The 19599-nt window shown below is 40.8% G+C and overlaps 1 protein-coding gene and 1 long non-coding RNA gene across 2 annotated transcripts; both read right to left on the reverse strand.

The window, feature by feature from the left end:
• Positions 1-770: 770 nt before the first annotated feature.
• Positions 771-4936, reverse strand: LOC108925044 (uncharacterized). Its single transcript, XR_001965371.2, has 3 exons — positions 4406-4936; positions 3295-3363; positions 771-1730 (listed from the first exon to the last, which is right to left on the reverse strand). It is a non-coding gene; the product is annotated as an uncharacterized LOC108925044 (long non-coding RNA).
• Positions 4937-7567: 2631 nt separating this feature from the next.
• On the reverse strand, positions 7568-13380 carry c9 (complement component 9). The gene is made up of 11 exons (XM_018736642.2): positions 13270-13380; positions 12851-12974; positions 11920-12070; positions 11194-11341; positions 10872-11010; positions 10261-10485; positions 9579-9819; positions 9178-9312; positions 8816-8991; positions 8003-8231; positions 7568-7869 (listed from the first exon to the last, which is right to left on the reverse strand). The coding sequence occupies exons 1-11, from the start codon at positions 13344-13346 to the stop codon at positions 7718-7720; spliced, it is 1797 nt and encodes a 598-aa protein (XP_018592158.2). The 5' UTR covers positions 13347-13380; the 3' UTR covers positions 7568-7717.
• Positions 13381-19599: the final 6219 nt, after the last annotated feature.

The raw sequence follows: 19599 nt of genomic DNA on the forward strand, positions 1-19599 counted from the left end.
CTGAACCTTTTAATGCCAGTGTATAAGACCCTGGAATTGGTTGTGGTTAGGCAACGCACATGAAACACAATATAACAACATACAGATGATGAACGACAAGGCAATAACAATATACAAAACAGCCAACATGTGGAAGTATGAGATATATGTCTCTATGGACAAAAGCATCTGCAAAATGAATAAATGTAAATGTAAAATTGAAATGTAATAAATAAACAACAGGATTGCAGACATGAGCAGCAGTGCAAAGCAACACAGGTAGTTATTTGCACTACAAAAACAGGTTTAAAAACCTACAAACCCATTTGCACACCTGAAACAGGTTTAAAATAATGTTGAACAAAGTGGAGTTCAAAAATTGCTTAGGTTACCTGGCATTACCAAGGATGCAACTTTAAGCATATTTGTATCCGAAATGTGGTAATAGTGCTGTTAATACTATTTAGTAATGGACCTTCAAAACTGGAAGAAATCAGACACTTGTAAATCTAAATAGAGTTAAACTAAGTAGAGTTTTACCTGAGAAGGGGAATTTATGGGATGATACAGGATTTTATGAGGAAATGGGGCATGCTGCACTTTTTCAAACAGGCCACACTGTAACACATTCAGTGTCATCTGATCATTTGTGTTTCCCTAACCCAGAGAAATACAAATGTGTTGCCCATACTCAGGGGGGTGCGGTGGTGTGGTGGTGCAGTGGGTTTGATTGGGTCCTGCTTTCTGGTGGGTCTGGGTTCAAGTCCCCCTTAGGGTGTCTTGTGATGGACCAGCATCCCATCCTGGGCATGTCCCTCCCCCTCCAGACTACTAAAAAACAGAATGGGGTGTATGAAGAGTGGTGCACATGAAACACTGGTGTCACTTCACAACTTTAGGGTTGCGGTGTGATAGTGACACCAAAATTTTCTGTTGTCCTTATGTTCAAGGTTTTTCAGTATGCTTCAGGATGACAGAATGATCATTTTAACGATAAGTGAATTGCAAATTAAATATGGAATGGCTGTTAAATTATCAATACTTCAGTTGAGGGCTCAATCTGGTAGTGCTGTAGACACTGGCAGGCAGCATGGTGATTAAGGGCATCAACACATGAAGTAAATTTCTAAAATCAACTTACCCTTAGGGAATGCATCTTAATTACTCCATTAAAATGTTCCACTGTGTAAACTCATGAACCTATACAAAAGTGTCAACTAAGTCCTGAACTATAAACCAGGAAATTTACATTCACTGCTGCTCTTTCTCTGAAACAGGCAAGTGAGGACGTTATTACACTGACACATCTACAAATCACTGAGCACTTAAAAGAACATTCAGAACTCTGAAAACCTTTTTATGCAAAATTGGCACCATAGATGTGTAAATGTTCAATAAGAGATAAAATAGGAAACCCTGCAATTTTCTCAAGATGTTTTCTTCTCAAGATGTGTTCTCCTCTTCATTTAAGTGAAGCTTTATTGTTCAACCTTTTTCACTGTCCACGAAGGCTGTTCACCTTGAAGGTTGGAATGCAGTACAAATCATATTCTTTCTTTCCAGAGTGCTCACGTCCAGGATCAGGGCTCTGGAGAACATTTTTTGTACAGACCAAAACTCTGCCAGTCTTTGAATATTCCAAATCTGATGCAAGCCATGAACTCAAAGATTAACTCTTCAAGCAAGTTCTTTGGTTTAGCCAGATCACAAAGGTGCTGTTCATGTAAAGTCAGCTCACTCTTTTCAGGGACCTGTAAGAGAAACAATGGTTAAAAAACTTACTTTTGTTATGCAGATGGAAAGTAATTTCCTGTATTTATACTTAATTATTATGTATTATAGTAAATTTGGATATGGGCACAGTATTAATACCCATGATTACACCAAGTGTATAATGAAAACAAATTTAAACAAAAACAGTAAAAGTAACTTATTTTTGTGATACATTGCCCCAACTTACCATACTACATAAATATAAAAAAAAATCACAAATAATGTATGCAAACATTTTAGCATTGCTTTTATCAAACTGAATATACACCAGATTTTTTTCCTTCCTATCATTTTTTTTTACCAGGGTTTTTCATATGTTATTCACATACAGAATTGCCAATAGTTCTTTCATAGTCACAAGGTTTAGTATGTCTTTCAATACAATGTCAGAACCAGTAATTTAGGAACTGATGTCCAGCAGCTTTGCATCTTAACAGAAATATCAAATATCACTATGAATCTTAATTAACATTAATCTTCATTTATAAAGGACAGCTTACAATGGTAGATTTGTATGCTGTGGTACATAAAATTATTTACTCATTCATGCACTTTGGGGAATTCTTGGTAAGTACTGTACTTTGATCAAAGATACTTGAACAGGAACTCAATTAAAACCAGCAGTCAGATTGCAGGACAAAAAGGCCCTGAGCACCAGCATACCAACTGTCTTATCGTTAGTTTACTACAAGAGCACAATACAGCAGTGTGTGTTTGATCTGTCTGAGCCTTTCTCCTTGGGATATTCTGGTTTCCTTCCACTTTCAAAAGGTATGTTGTTTGTGTATTATGCAAGATCTTCATTCGCTGTAGATTGTGACTGCACAAGTGAAACTAAAGAAAATAAAAAGTTTACACTTATAGACACACACACACACACACACACACACTTTCAGAACCGCTTGTCCCATACGTGGTCGCAGGGAACCGGAGCCTACCCGGTAACAGAGGGTGTAAGGCCGGAGGGGGAGAGGACACACCCAGGACAGGACACACGTCCATCACAAGACACCCCAAGCGGGACTCGAACCCCAGACCCACCGGAAAGCAGGACTGCGGTCCAACCCACTGTGCCACCACACCTCATAAAAAGTTTATATGTATCTCAAAAAAATTACTAGGAAGGTGATTAGGAATCAGTAATATTCTGGTTAAGTTATTACGCAGCTACTTGTGCGATGAACGTTGGTGCATATGGTGAAGAAAACTAACTGTACTTAAGAGTCACACATCTGTAGCTATGTCTCTTTCTCCTAATGGAATGCACACATTGTATTTTCTATGATATGTACGTTGCTTTGGAGAAAAGCGTCGGCTAAATGAATAAATGTAAATGTAAAAGTGAGTCTCTGTGTCTCTGTCGAGGCATCATATAAATTGAACCCTGGCTTATGTAATGCATCACTTACACTTGGTTTAGAGTGAGCATGACCCTCCACCAGAGATAAGTAACTAAAAGAAATGCATACATTTATATTTCAATATCAACAGTTCTTTATTAATTCCAAATCATTTTAAAAAGTGAGACAAAATGTGTATTACCTCAGAGGCTATTTTTGCCAACCATATCTTTTCTTCTTCACTGAATTCCATTATGGACTTTCTGGTCCTCTAGTGAACAAAAAGTAGATAAATTAACACATTTTTACTGCACTGTAAAATATTTTAAAACATGTTCCACTTCAATTTGTTTGTCTGTGGATGCAGTAAATGTGGTCCATGGTCTGTAATACACTGAGAGTATTGTGGTTGGTCTGTAATACACTGAGTGTACTCTGATTGGTCTGTGATACACTGAGAGTATTCTGACTGGTCTGTAATACACTGAGAGTATGCTGATTGGTCTGTAATACACTAAGAGTATTCTGATTGGTCTATGATACACTGTGAGTATGTTAATTGGTCTGTTTTACAGTGTTAGTATTCTGGTGGGTCTGTAATACACAGAGTATCGTGATGGGTCTGTAATACACTGAAAAGTATTCTGACAGATCTGTAATGCAGGTATTCTGATTGGTCTGTAATAGTACACTGTGAGTATTTTGATTGGTGTGTTTTACATTGTTAGTATTCTAGTGGGTCTGTAATACACTGAAAATATTCTGACAGATCCGTAATGCACTGCGAGTACTCTGACAGCACATGCTACGGGAAGGCAGCCTCGCGGACATCCTCGTGGCTAATCATAGTGTGTTTCCTGGAAATCATGAGGGCTTCAGAAGCCGAAATTAATTATGTGCGGGAAATGGAGATCGCGGCTCCACATCAGATGTTGGAAGCAGACGAAGTGGTAAAAACAGGACATGTTGTTGTGAGAAAACACAGGGTTTTTTACCAGAAAGATAAATATAACGAGAACAGACATTCATGACATGACAACAAATAACAAAATAACCTCTGGTAACAAAAGTGAAAGTAGCGCCCTGGCAAATCATGCAGTTGGGAATGAAAGTTTAACTCATCGTTGTGTAAACATAGATTTCTGTATCACAAATCAAGTTTAGAAGCTGAGGAATCTGAGCGAAATACATGACAATAATATGAATACGCGTTGCCGCAGATATACGTAAACACACACCTACGCGCGCGCACACACACACACACACACACACACACACACACACTTGACACCATCGCTGTGCGCCTCACTCACCTTTCCGTCCAGAGAAATGTTGATGACATGTATTCGACACAAGTTGTAATGAATCAGAAATTTGCCAATATGGGTGCATGAAAAGAAAAAATGACACTTTTTTTTTACCGCATATTGCGCTCTGTACCTACGCCGTTCAGTGCTCTGCGAGGCAATAGCAAAAGTGAAAGCAAGTTTTGTTCCTGAGTGTCCTGTTTGTTCCGCATGTCTTATCTTTAATCCTCTTCGCTCCACTTGAAAACACTGTACAAAATCACACGCCAGCTTTCAGGAAGGAAGATCAACACCAACAGACCCGTGAAAGGAAGATGGAACCATTCTCTGGCAAAACCATCGGACCAGCTAATAGGTAGAGGGAGCACTTCAACAGCCTTAACGGTACATCCATGGAAAAACCACTTCTGATAGAACAGGGAGACGATCTGAGTGTGAACCTTAGTCCTGTCTCAAAGGAAGAAACTATCAAAGCCATTAAGATGATCAAGAATGGGAAAGCACGTGGACCGGACAGCATTCCCCTGGAAGCACTGAAAGCAGACCCTGGAATCACAGCAGACATCGTGGTTGACCTTTTACAAGTGGCTTTGGAGAGAGAAGAAATACCGCAGGAATGGAAGACAGGCTACATTGTCAAGCTTCCGAAGAAAGGAGACCGCACTGAGTGTTAGAACTGGAGAGGGATCCAGCTTCTATCTCTCCCAAGCAAAGTCTTCACAAGAGTGATCCTAGAAAGGATCAAAATAGCTGCGGTTGCCAAGCTAAAAGAAGAGCCGGCAGGATTCAGGGCCGGTAGATCCTGTGCAGACCAGATAGCGACTCTTCTTATCACCATTGAACAGTCACTGGAATAGTAGTCTCCGGTGTATGTCTGCTTCATCGACTTTAAGAAAGCATTCGACATGGACAGAACAGTGATCTGGAGAGTCCTCAGACATTATGGCATCCCCTATAAGATTGTCAGGATGATCCAGAGCCTATGAAGAAACCAGCTGCAGAGTCATTCACAGTGCCAAACTGTCTGCACCCTTCACAGTCAACACCGGAGTCAGGCAAGGCTGCCTCCTGTCTCCCATTATCTTCCTTCTGGTTATTGACTGGGTGATGAAGACAGTGCTAGACAAACCAAGGGGTATACAGTGGACACTTACCCAGAAGCTGGAAGATCTGGATTTTGCAGATGATACTGGTCTGCTGTCACATAGTTTTCAACACATGCAGGCGAAAGTGGTGAGGCTCAAAAATGTTACAAGGACTGCAGGGTTAGAGATCAGCACAACAAAGACCAAGACTCTGTGAATAAACTCCACACAGGAAGTTCTCATCACCATTGATAAACAGGCTATCAAGGACGTTAATCGCTTCACCTACCTTGACAGTGATATCAGTAAGACAGGAGGGACGGACAAAGATGTCAAAGCCAGGATCAACAAAACACGCCATGCCTTTGTTTCCCTCAGACCAGTGTGGAGGAACAGGAGGCTCAGTCTGTGCTCCAATCTGAGAGTGTTCATCACACATGTGAATTCAATGCTGCTATATGAGGAGGGAGGGGGCGTGGTGGCGCAGTTGGTTGGCCCGGGTCCTGCTCTCCCGTGAGTCTGGTGTTCAAGTCCTGCTTGGGGTGCCCTGCGACGGACTGCCATCCCATCCTGCGTGTGTCCCCTTCAGGCCTATGCCCTGTGTTGCCGAGTTAGACTCCGGCTCCCCGCGACCCTGTATGGGACAAGCGGTTCAGACTGTGTGTGTGTGTGTGTGTGTGTGTGTGTGTGAGTGTGTGAGACCTGAAGACACACAAAGAGCCTGGAACCGCAAGTTGCTCCACATGTGACCTATGTAACATACCATCACAGGCAACTGCCAAAACACAGTTAAAAATGTAGTGCATGATGTACTGTTCAAAATAGGGGACCTGTTATATTTTAACTATGCAACACTAACTAAAGGTCCTGGTTATTAAAAAAAAAAAAAAGCAAGTGCTTCACAGACAGAACAATAATCTTCAGTTTTCTGGGTGCTTTCTGTAATGTGTTTTGTGTCAGACAGTCAAGATGCTCACCAGCTGTATGGTGCCTCAAAGAAAGAGCTGTGATAGTGGAACTATATTAGAAAATTATAGGAAACACAGCTTTTGAAGGAAAAGTGCACGAAACCCTCAGCTTACGAATGATCGCGTTACAATATTTGAAGATCAAAACATTTCAGTCTGTCTGTCTGTCTGTCTATCTATAGATTTTTTGGAACCGCTCGTCCCATACGGGGTCGCGGGGAACCGGAGCCTACCCGGCAACACAGGGCGCAAGGCCGGAGGGGGAGGGGACACACCCAGGACGGGACGCCAGTCCATCGCAAGGCACCCCAAGTGGGACTCGAATTTTTTTAATGCAATTCCTTCATTTATCTCTTTTCCTATCATTTCTGCCTGCAGCTGAGTGCTGGTGATTTGTTCACTTGCTGAGCCCAGAGATGGCAGTAAAACCCTCCAAAGAAGAACTGGGAGTTTGTTTTGCTTCCACAGTGTCCACAGGTTGTGCATGGTCTTTGTAAGTTTGTGTTTCTAATACTGCCAGTAAGAAGAGGTAAACTGTTACCATGACTATAAAAAAGAAATTATGTGTGGATAAATTTGAAAGTGAGGGTAAGACAACAAATGCTGCATTTTTTATTGGATGAATCTGGATTAAATGTTTAAAGGGTTGTATTTTGATGTATATCAAAATTAATATAAAAATAAATGTAATACTCATTTCTGCACCTCTCTTATTGTACCCTTATGCTAACCTTTGGTATCTGGCATAGGCATTGCAAGGGGGGTATAACTTCCCAGTGTTCAAACAAGCTTAATTTGCATCCCCTAAATATAAATCCGATAATGGACTGAAAATTAAATGAAAATTATGAAAAATATGAAAATCAAAAACCTGATTTCAATAAGTTCTGTGTGCTCTCCCATTTTCTTCCATAATTTTATGTTTACTAGAGGGATTTGAGCACCCAAGCTTTATCTTGAGCATGTTTTATGATTTTTTCCATATAAAATTGTAAATTAACAAAGATAAAAGGTTTTTCCAGTTTTAAAAAACATTAAGCCACAAAATTGTTTCTAATCTTTTATTTGTCACAGTGCTTGGGGAAAACACCTTGGGAACATGGGACATGTTAATATTTTTTTTTTTTACATGTAATACAAAAACAAACAGTTAAAACTGGTTCCAACTAATTTATACACCTAATTCATATATGAACTACTACTTGCTGCATCAGAAAAAATCCTTAGTTTTTTCTTATTTAAGTGAGCATGAAAGGCCTTACTGATTAGCAATAATCAGTGCTCTCTGTCTCCCCTTTACAGGAGGCACCAGTGAGGCCATTTGTGTTACAGGTGCGGGTTCGAGATCGTCGACTTCCACTGCAGGTAGACCAGGGAGACCAGCAATTCCAGTTTCCCTCTTGGATGATATTGACATCTGGGAAAAAATACAGATTCTTCAGTTTATAACAGAAGAATTAACTATTTAATTTTTTGTGGAAAAACAGCAAAGGCACAGTGGTATGTTGCAGGAGGCTGTTCCAGTGCTGCCAGGGGACAGACTGACTTACCCCGCAGAAGGTCAGTCTTGAGCGTCTGGCATGCCAGGCCCTCAAACTGGGGCGGACAGAGACACAGGCACTGGCCGTCCACCAAGGTGACTGTCCCCCCGTTTTGGCAGGGCTGACACTTGCAGACACTGTACTCGGCAATATAGTCTTTTGTAGCTCTCTCCAGGTTCTCTTTCTTGGCATTGCCATGGGGCATGTTCAGAGGGATGAGGGAGTGTATGGCCTCAGGCTGCAGGTAAGAATAAAGATTCTTCCATTGTCACAAAGCAAACTGCTGTTCAGCAGGCTGATAAAATAAAAGGCAGCATACGGTACAAAGGTTAGATGTGTGCTTTAGCAATTGATATGTTGCCAGTTACATTGCTACAAGAGGTCCTGGTATTATTCTGCTGAGAAAAGTGCTTAATGTGGTTGGCTTCAGTGAAAAAGGAAGGAAGGAAAAACTACAAGCTCAGTGGTTCAGTTCTGATAAAACTGTCAGCAACTGCGGAATAATGAAAGTCATTTAATGCTAATAACTGTTAAAGTCAGTTAGCTTTTTTTCCAGAGCAGCTTACAATTATTTATAGCTAGATAATTCAACAGGAGAAATTTCAAGGCAAGCACAATGCTCACAGGTACCACATCTGGGATTTGAACCTACCATTTTTCAGCCCAGAGGCAGCAGCTCTAGCTACTATGCTGTCAGCATTACATTCAGAAGCCCTTGTGAACCTAGCTCAAAGGCACATTTCATATTTAGGAATGAGGAAAGTGTGTAAGCAGAATGATTAAAGTGTTAAGGAAACCCATATTTATGTTGTGCCTTCTTACTTGACTGTGCAACAGCACAGGAGCATTAATCAGCGACTTGGCCCACTCAACATAGGCTCCCACATCAAGTACCCCACTCTTCTCAATCTTCATCTTCAGGGCAGCAGCTGTTGCTGCTGTGCCTCCACTGACAGACGTCACCACTTTGTCGATGAGTGCTTTTTTATCTCCAGTTTCTGTTTGGGGAAGTCAAGCATATTACAAATACGTCCTGGGCTCATGCAAATTTTAAACCATTTCACAGGAGCTCGTCTCTCAGAATTGCAATTCATCTACATGGGTTGACCTATTTGCCTTCCAAAAACACTAGCACAACACTTGTTCTATGGTGAAAGCATAATGTAAAAATAAAAGTAACACACCATTCTCATTAACGCTGACGTCTTCACAACCTTCCTTCTTTATATCCCCCTCTAACACAGAAGTGTCACCTTCCTCTTGGATGTTTATGCTGGCATCAAGGTTAAGGCAACTATGGATTTTCTGCTCTGTTATTTCTGGAGGGAGCAAATATGGAGCATTATGATTACATACCAGGAAGGCATAGGATATTTTTTTATCATTATTTCATAATGCGCATAGCTACAAGTTTAAAATAATAAAATTTGCATTTAATAATTACTAATGAGACAGAAATGTTTCTGGTTCTACCTACAAGCCAAGTACTACCAAGTACTGAGAATTATTTTGCTTATGCACTTGACAGAAATGACAATAGGAGACTTACATAATAAGTTCTTCAAGAAATATATGAGTAAAATACCTTTTTTAGTCATTGTCTCTTTGTTTATAACGTAAACAAGTTCATATTCGCCTCCTGATCTTCCAGATATGGCATAGTGTGTTCCATAATCCTCCAGGAATCTGAAGTATTCCCCTTTCATATATTCCACAGGCAAATGTGCCACATCATTCTGGAAGGTTTCGGTCAACATCAGATCTCTGGACCTCATTCTGAAAGTGCTCAGCTGAACCTTCCCTTTAACTCTCATGAAGGTCTTATGCTGTAATAAGGAGAAAAGTCTTGATTTATAATTGTGAAATATCGCGTTTTATTTTGTTCAAAACTTAACTGGGCTGTCCACTAATTCATATAAAGCCCAGCTTTTAAGCATTTTATTGTACAATTTTTTTTTTTTTACATGACCTGTGTCATTAATAATAAAAAGGCTGAGTTTCATACAAATGAGTTTCAAATTTTCATACATTTCCTTTTCTTTTTTAATATTCTCTGTAACTACCCACTAAGACCAAGTGTCTGAAAAATGCACTGAAACAAAACAGTAGTGTTGAATCTCTGAATTTAAGAACTCATTCAGCTGAATTGATGCTGCATATTGCAAATGTGGAAAAAGTACCAAAAAAAATTATTCCCACACCTTATGTTGTTAAACTGAAAAACAGTAATTAACATTAAAATTGTTTTTCTCTATAACATTGCTTACCTTCACAGATGAGTATTCCGTCAGTTTTTTGATATTTTCAGTTTTTTGTTTTCCAAACTTCAGATTAAAATTGCTGGGAGTTGCATCGTTTGTCACCTCTTCAGTTGTAGTGAATTTGAAAGAAAAACCCAAACTGAGAGATTCTTTTGTTTCCTGCAAGACTTCTTTCAGCAGAGTACTGGAGTCATCATAAAGCTCCTTTGAGAAGGATTCATCAGCAAGAGTCTAAACAGCACATGAAATTTCAATCAGCACAGCAGCTTTAGAGTTTCCACTCAGTTAAAGACATAATGGGATATGTAGGAAGACCTAAGAACATTTCTGAGTTATGAGTTTTGCAAAATTCCCAAATCAAGACTAGAAAGACAGCTATCAGCTTATATTAATGTTAATAAAAAATACTGGCAAAGTATAACTCATGGAAAAAAGCAAAGTCTGTACTATTTAAAATTACAGGGGCGTTAACTTACATTTATGTTTTACATTTACTTTTATTCATTTAGCGAACGCTTTTCTCCAAATCGACGTACATCTCATAGAATTTGCTTGAGTAGACCAAACAGAAAAAAAGTCTAAGACTAAATGGCTGTAACTGGAATAGTTAAACGCACTGCATAGTTGAGAGTTGCCACATTCCAGGGGATGCGGTGATATTCCAAAGTGTTGGTGTCCCGTACGCGGTTGCACAGTCCATTAAAGAATTCATTGTTGAAGGCATTGCTTCTGGGGTCTGAACCCAAGATGTTGATGCTGTCAAAACAAGAACAGAGTAAAAACGATCTGAAAACAGAAAGAGAGATCAGCAATTTTCTATGAAAAAGGGTCTGATTTTGTTTCCTTTTGAGTGTTCCCTGAGTGCTGGTGGTTATTTATGTGTTTATCAAGCACTGGGTGGAGATGGTTGGGTGCCCTGTCCTGGGGCATTCAGCTCACCCATATCCAGCTGTCCTACCCAGCTCGGACAGCTCAAGCTCATGTTTCCCACAGGGTGTGCGCTTCACATCCTCGCAGATATCCTCGTCAGAGAAGTCCCCACAGTCATTGTCTCCATTGCACTGCAGTCTTTTCTTAATGCAGTTGCCTGCAGTCAAAACATATATGACACATTTGAATGAGGGCTCTCTGAAAAAGTTATATTTAGCCATGTGCTTCTTGCTTTGAATATAGTATGCATAAAATAATATAGCTTATACCGCCATTTTAATCTCAGGTGTTGCAACTATTACCAATATATAAAGAGTAGTGTTCAAAACCAAAAGTTTTTCACGATTTTATGTTTTTCATGTTAGAAAGTTGGCAAGAAAAAACATGCCTACTTAAAGACGTGGTTGACTCAAACAACTAAATTATTTCCATCAGAAAAATTACATTTGACATGTATTGTACTAGTGAATTTCTAAATTGTTTGTCATCTTTTTGGAACCTTTTTAAGCAGTGTTGCATGATCTCTTCTGCTTAATCTTGTGCCCATGTGCTGTATTTACCAATACCTATATCTGTTACTCAGGTGGTGAACTGATATCTGAGTTGTTGTGACCCAGTACTGTTCTGATCAGTTTTTTTTAAAAAATCAATTGAATGCTCTACATCTCTGCCAGTTTGTTTATTCCAGTGTTATCCAATATGATTTCGAATCAGATGTTTCTTTAGTCACAGTACCTGATTCACACTGGAACTCCGTGTTAGAGCACTGGGGTCTTATCTGCTCTTCACAAACACGATCTGGCTGGCAGGCCCTGCGATCGCCCAGGGGCTGGTTGCACACGAGGCCTTTGAATTGTCCAAAGGCCTCCACGCTCCTGGAGCGGTACTTCATACAAGAAACACAGCAAATGATGAACCAGGCAATGTAAATCTTACATGCTTCTTTTCAGATATTTTGATTTTCCCTTCATATAATTTTATATGGATGGTCTATCTTCACATCCAAAAGTCATACATTTTCTTTTTTAGTATAATTATTCTATAAGGAACGGGGGTGCGGTGGCGCAGTGGGTTGGACCGCAGTCCTACTCTCCGGTGGGTCTGGGGTTCGAGTCCCGCTTGGGGTGCCTTGTGACGGACTGGCGTCCCGTCCTGGGTGCGTCCCCTTCCCCCTCCGGCCTTACGCCCTGTGTTGCCGGGTAGGCTCCGGTTCCCCGTGACCCCGTAAGGGACAAGCGGTTCTGAAAATGTGTGTGTGTGTGTATTCTATAAGGGCAGGGGTGTGGTGGCGCAGTGGGTTGGACCACAGTCCTGCTCTCCGGTGGGTCTGGGGTTCGAGTCCCGCTTGGGGTGCCTTGTGACAGACTGGCGTCCTGTCCTGGGTGTGTCCCCTCCCCCTCTGGCCTTACGCCCTGTGTTACCGGGTAGGCTCCGGTTCCCTGCGACCCCGTATGGGACGTGTGTGTGTGTGTTTTCTATAAGGTAGACTCTACTTTTATCCAACATTACACAGCTTTTCATCATTTATTGGTTATAAGCTGAAGTCCAAAACCCCCTGCACTCCTTTTCTGTACATATTTTTTGCCCATATCCAAAAACACCTGTGGGAATCACCAAGTGATTTTCTGGTGACTTCAGCAGCTTCAATGGGATCAATCAACCTCACCATGAGTTTGGAACAGGGGTCACAGGGGCTCCACTCGGACCAGGGGCTCATTTTGCAGTCCACAGCTGCTGGGGCACCAACTTCCCTCACTGTCCTTCTGAATTGCTTGCTGTCACTCCCATCTCTGGATGAGACAGAAGGGATTGACCATATAATATTTACTGCACACTGAAACACAAATATAAAATTTCCTGAAGAAACTAAAAAGACAAGGAAAGAAAGTTTGACTTTATTTCAGCTTTGATTTTTATTTAAAATAGGATAGCACCATGGTAAAATTGTGTTTCAAATTCTAGCAGCATCATAATCATTAAAGCTCCTAAACAGAATAATAGTATAACAATTTCTAATTGCATTACAGTAATGGTATTTATTAGATTGTTATAACAAATGTGCCACAATGTGACCCTTATACATACTTGTGTTCATTCCCACCAACAAAAAGTATTTGGTAGTAAATGCAAAAAGCAGCACATAGAGCAGCTGTAGTCCTCATAGTGGCGTTGTGGAGATGTGCACAAAAACCAGCTTGTTTCCCTACTTAAATAAAGTTGTCTATTAATGATTGTCTGAAAGGAAGCTCACAAAGGTCAGATTTGATAATCTTAGACACACATCATGCACCCTCATGTCTCTTTTGAAATCAAATTCTGAAAAAACTAAATTGCATAATTCCTCCATTAAAAAAATCGTTTTTTTATTTAATTTCAGTCAGTAAAAATGAAGCAATAACTTTAAGAACACATTCCAGTGACCATGAATGAAGTCCCATAATTTACTATAATGGACACAGAGTGCTTTGATTATTAGAAAATTGTATTACTAATTGCTTGCTTTGCCTTGCACATCTTGTGTCAATGGACCTTTTATTTCCTGAGCTGACACTTTTCCCCAATCTTAAGTGATTTACAGTCATTATACAGCTGGGCAGTCTGAGTGGAGCAATTTTTTGGCAAGTACGTTGTACAGAGACACTACATCAGGAGGTGACAATTGAACATACAGCTTTTGGCTCCAAGGACAGTGGCACTGCTCTCCGTATTACGTGCTGCCCCAGCACTGTGTGGAACAACTGCATTGTGAAGGAATATACACAGCTATTGCGACTCTTGCTTCGTGTATAAAGTCAGCTCTAAGGGCAGTTTATGGTAACATAACTTGTTCTTCAGGATGTGATCAAATGACTATCAGTGAAATTATTAATTTCTTTACCATGATTAGATGCACAATTTTCTGTCTTTAAAATAGTTAATAGATGTATACTGTATGTTCAACTGGTAAAGAATCAAAGTTAATAGCAGCAATTGGTTTTAATGGAATTTGCTCCTGTTCCTCAATAATAAGTTCTCACTTAAAACAAAAAAAAAAATTACAAGGGAATGTAAATTAGAAATCACTAATGGGAGGTGGTTTGTGAAATTCTTTCTTCTTGGATCATTTCTAACATTTCCCAATCCCAGTACTTTTATTGTGTTTTAATTTACTTTTACTGTAACCACTTTCAGTAATTTGTGGGAAGGGGAAAAAATTCCCCACGACTAGGTTGGCAGAATAAATATTTAAATATGTGTTTGGGTAAATCGCTTGTGTAATATTTTTTCCTAAGGTCAAAGTCCATGAGGTTTACCTGATAAGGAGATTACATATTACTAGGAGAAAGATCTAGCCAGTGGTTGTGGCTTAGGAGGCAGCAGAATGTTTGGGGGAAGCAGACCTAAGCTTGTGGATATTCACTAGTGTTGTTGTTGCCACGAATATTGTAAGTTGGTTGCATGCTGGTCAAAGGGTGGTCAGTGGGTGGCATGGAATGAGTGGCAATAGGTGATAGAAATGTATGGTGGTTGAAGTGTGGTTGGGTCTCATAAGGAACTAGAGGCACTGAGTCCCCTGTGGCAGGACAAGTGAGACTTCTAACAGACTGAGCCACTAGGACAGTGCTATAAGCATGGAATGGAGTGGGTCTGGGATGCCAGACCTCATGGTTGAGCCTTCTGCAGGTGTCTTGGGCTCAGTTCAGCGAAACACCGACAAAGGTGCCCACTTAACAACCCCAGTGAAGTGCTCAGAATGAACCCAAGTGAGGTGGGTAGCATCCATGGCTACTCTGTGCTGGTGTGCAGAGGTACTGTGAAGAGGTTTGGGTAGTAAGGATAGCTAGATAAGATTAGACAAGATCAGGGGTGTAGTCAGAACTTTTTTTCAGGGGTGGCCAAGTAAGACCCAGTGATTTCATTGGGGTGGCCAAAAAAAAAAACTCACAACTGACTGTGACGTGCTGTACCAAAAGGAAATTCTACAGACAGAAATTTGGCTAGAGTAATGGTACCGAAATTAAATTTTACTGCTCCTACTCCTCCTTGCTACACACAGAGGTTTGTGCCGTGCGGGCGGTTCGCAGCTCTTCACCCTAATAATGCCACACACTATGTGCGTCATACAAGTTTGAGCGGCAAAAAAAAGTCACCTGTCAGTGTTGTCAGAGTGCTTTGTACAACAGGGGTGGCCAGAGGGGTGACCAGGCTTCAGTGAGGGGTGGCACTGGCCACCCGTGGCCGCCACATAGCTAGGCCCCTGGAAGATGCTTGGTATATTCTAGTAGGAAAGCATGGATAGCCATCCACAGACTTGCTGGCACAAGAAAAAAAACAAAAACTAATAACACATCTGTCAAAGCTGCAGATGTGGCTACATATTTCATCAGAAATGGCAAATTTGCAGAATACAATAAAATGTTTACTTATAAAGTGCTCAATGAACTGAAAGAAGAGCAACAGAAACCTTCAGCAGACATGGGTCTATATCAAGAATTTTCACCTCAAGAAATGGATGCAGCAATTAAATGCCTCAGACCTGATAAAGCTCCAGGGCTGGATGACATACACCCAGAATTCATCATAAATATTAACAAACAGGGGTGCGGTGGTGCAGGGGGTTGGACCACAGTCCTGCTCCCCGGTGGGTCTGGGGGTTCGAGTCTTGCTTGGGGTGCCTTGCGACGGACTGGCGTCCTGTCCTGGGTGTGTCCTGTCCTGGGTGTGTCCCCTCTGGCCTTACGCCCTCTGTTACTGGGTAGGCTCTGGTTCCCTGCGATCCTGTATGGGACAAGCGGTTCTGAAAGTGTGTGTGTGTATTAACAAACAGACCATCAATTGGCTTAGGATTTTCTATAACATGTGTCTTAAAGAAAACAAAATTCCAAAAATATGTAAGGTGTGTGGGCTGATAACACCACATAGTATCCACTGGAAGTTGCTTTGGAGAAAAGTGTCTCCTAAATAAATGTATCCCCTCTGTTTGTGTTGATGCTTCTGCTGTCAGCCCCTTCTCTATCACTGCCTGGGTCCATGTTTACATACAGAATCATTCTAAAGGTACCCCATTTTGTATACATGGTCATGGGTAGGCCTTCAGCTACATTGGTAATCGGATCTGGTTGGTCTCTTTTTCTTTCTCTTTCTTTAGATTTTGACCATATTTCAAGATGGTATTGGGGGCATGGCGGTGCAGTGGGTTTGGCCAGGTCCTGCTCTCTGGCAGAGCTGGGGTTTGAGTCCTGCTTGGGGTGCCTTGTGACAGTGCAGAGTTTTAAAAAGTGAACTCAATCTTAAGAAATACATGAAATGCAGCAAAACAGACCATGCGCAGTCCTGAATTTAGTGGTTGGTGCCCCCCAGTGTTCACTGTAGCACCAGGGTGTCTGCAGTCTGTCCACTATGAATTTCTGAATATATAAACATTTCCTGCTTTATTTACACATACTGTCTGAAACCGCTGGGCTCAAGCAGGGTCAGAGCCTAACCTAGCAACACAGGGTGCAAGGCTGGAGGAGCCACCAGTCCATCACAGGGAACCCCAAGGAGGACTCAAACCCCAGACCTACCAGGGAGCAGGACCTGACCAAGCCCACTGCGACACCACACCCTCCTCTCTAACAGAATGTCTTTGGACTGTGGAGGAAACCCACACAGACATGAGGAGAACATACAAACTCCATACAGACTGAGCAGGGATCAAATCCCTGTCCTCTTACACCACCCAGGTGGTGTGAGACAGCAGGACTACTAGCTGTGCCACTGTGCCGCATCCACTTTATTTAATTCTTTTTATTTTCCTCACTGATTTGTTTTGCTAAATACATGTCCCCCTCAAACCTACTAGTGACAACAGACATCTGGTAGCACAGTGGCTAGTACTACTACCTTTGGCCCTGAAGGTTACAGGTTTAATTCCCCCTTTGGCTGTGGTACTGCTGAGTAATGTATTTACTCTCAGATTACTACAGCAGATGGAAAAAAATTACCCCACTATACAAATGGGTAAACAAATATGAGTACCTTAACATTGTAAGCTGCTTTAGAGTAAAGTGTCAACTAAACCTACTAATGTTCTAACAACCAGACACACATTTTCTGAACCGCTTGTCCCATATGGGGTCACGGGGAACCGGAGCCCACCTGGCAACACAGGGCGTGAGGTGGAGGGGACACACCCAGGACGGGACGCCAGTCCGTCGCAAGGCACCCCAAGCGGGACTCGAACCCCAGACCCACTGGAGAGCAGGACCCGATCCAACCCACTGCGCCACCATGCCCCCCTAATAGCGAACAATTAAATAAAAAATTAAAACAAAAATTTATTTTTTAGCACAGCGAGTGTCATAGTGTAGGACATGTATGTAGTCACTCAGTGTACCTTAAGGAATTTAAAACTGCAGAGGAAAACAACCAGACATTAGTTGGCAATAAAATATACTCTAGTACCTTAATTAAGCATCTCATAGCAGGAGCAGATGCCAGTATGTTCTCTGGGAAAAACCTGCTCTCAAATGTCTGAGTTTTGTACCTTTTCTTCTGCCTTAAATGGACAGTATTTGACATACTGCATACATACTGCTTCCATCAGTTTAGGACTATATCTGGGTGGTAATAATAATGGCAGATTTACTCCAGAGGTGAAAGGAAAAAAGGAAGGAAAATACATCTTCTAAGTTTTAGGTTAACTCATTAATTTCTGCCTTTTATTACTTCGGTTTCTATTAAATTATTACATACAGTATATATATATATATATATATATATATATATATATGTGTTTAAGTGGTATTGCATAAAATTTAAACATACATGACACATTCAAGTGTTTTTCAGGAAGCAAAAATGTCATAAATCAAGGAACCCACCTGTTTTCCAAAACACATATCTAATACTTCATCATCAGACAGAAAGCAGGTTATTCAAAGAAAAAAAATTGTTTGTAATTCCCATCTCACCTCCCGATTACCTAAAATCACACCAGTAAAAATGACCAGCCATATAAATGGGTAAATAAATTTAAATAGTTTCACATGTAAAACTGTTCTGGAGAAAACCATCAGTTCAATGAATAAAACCTAACAAACAACTCAAAGTACACTGCTAACCTTTGAGCCTATCAATAATTTTCCTTACCCTTTTCTGTAGAACAGATATGACCCCCCACCAAAAGCAGGCCTGGCAGATACATTTTCCATATTGTCAACATGTCTCAACTGTCTCATCCCTCAGAAAATTCACATCATTATGCAGCTTCTTAGCAACAGCAAGTACTGCAGGATCTGTAGATCCTCAGCTGGAACTTTCGAAAAACTCTTATGAACTTGTCAGTTTGATGACTGCAGCTCTGTTCCTGCAAGCCACCTTGTGTGTGAAACCAGAGTACTCCAACTCAGCCAGCTTGTGGTTGCTGGACCGGCTTTCAGCTTCCCCTGGTGCATTCCTCAATCCCTGCCACAGACTCCTTTAATCTCAAAGAGCTGTTCTGGAAGGCATCTGCGCAAGTGCGTCTTTTAAAACCATCAATGAAATGTCCCACAAATCAGTGCAGCCATGGTTTTATTAGTGCTGGCAGCATACAAAGACTGATTCATCCAGGAAACATAAAACATGTATCCTGTTTTTGTTACAGCTAATAAAAACACCATAGTTTTATTTTCATCATATTGGATACAACCAAAAAAATTACAGAAATACAACCCACAGAACTGGAAAGGATTTTTTTTCATTAAATTTTTTTTTTTTCCAGTTTTTGTTTATTCATTTATCATCAGAAACTTACTGCTTGCTGCATTGCTGAATTTTTAAACAATGTTCATATTGTGCTGTATTTTACACATTTGTGCATTTAATTAACACAGTATTTACAGATCAATCACCATTACCAGCCTGCCTGAAATTTATGATTCCTTTAGAAAAATGCTTAGCAGAATCCTTACTTTTGACACCTTTTACACAGGCTATTTTTCTTGTACACAGAAATCTTCATAAATATAACAATGTCTTCCTTGTTTGCTGAAATGAGTACAATTTTTCATTTGTTCCACTGCAGAATGTTGTTATTTTTCAATCTAACATGCATTTATGATGAATGAACAGTAAATTTTCCTTTAGACAAATCATATGTCAAATGTGTTTTTTTATACTGGCAATATGAACAATATAGGCATTGCCCTTCCCCTAACCCTAACTGTGTCCCGTACAGAAAAGTGCCAAAATGACAAAAATACCACTGACACATTCTTGGTAAATCCTGCATCTAAGAGGAAAAGAAGTGCTGATGTCATTCTTTTCAACGTGCAGTTTCCTGCAGACATTGCTCATGGAGAGCAATGGGATACAGCACAGAAGCCTGTGAGTCAGAATTACTTTTCCCTGTTAGAATGGCTTCCAACTGGGAGAACCAGCTGGAAGGCTGGTTAGAGGACCACTCGGAAG

Source organism: Scleropages formosus, chromosome 6 (assembly GCF_900964775.1).
Source record: "Scleropages formosus chromosome 6, fSclFor1.1, whole genome shotgun sequence".
Classification (NCBI taxonomy): Eukaryota; Metazoa; Chordata; class Actinopteri; order Osteoglossiformes; family Osteoglossidae; genus Scleropages; species Scleropages formosus.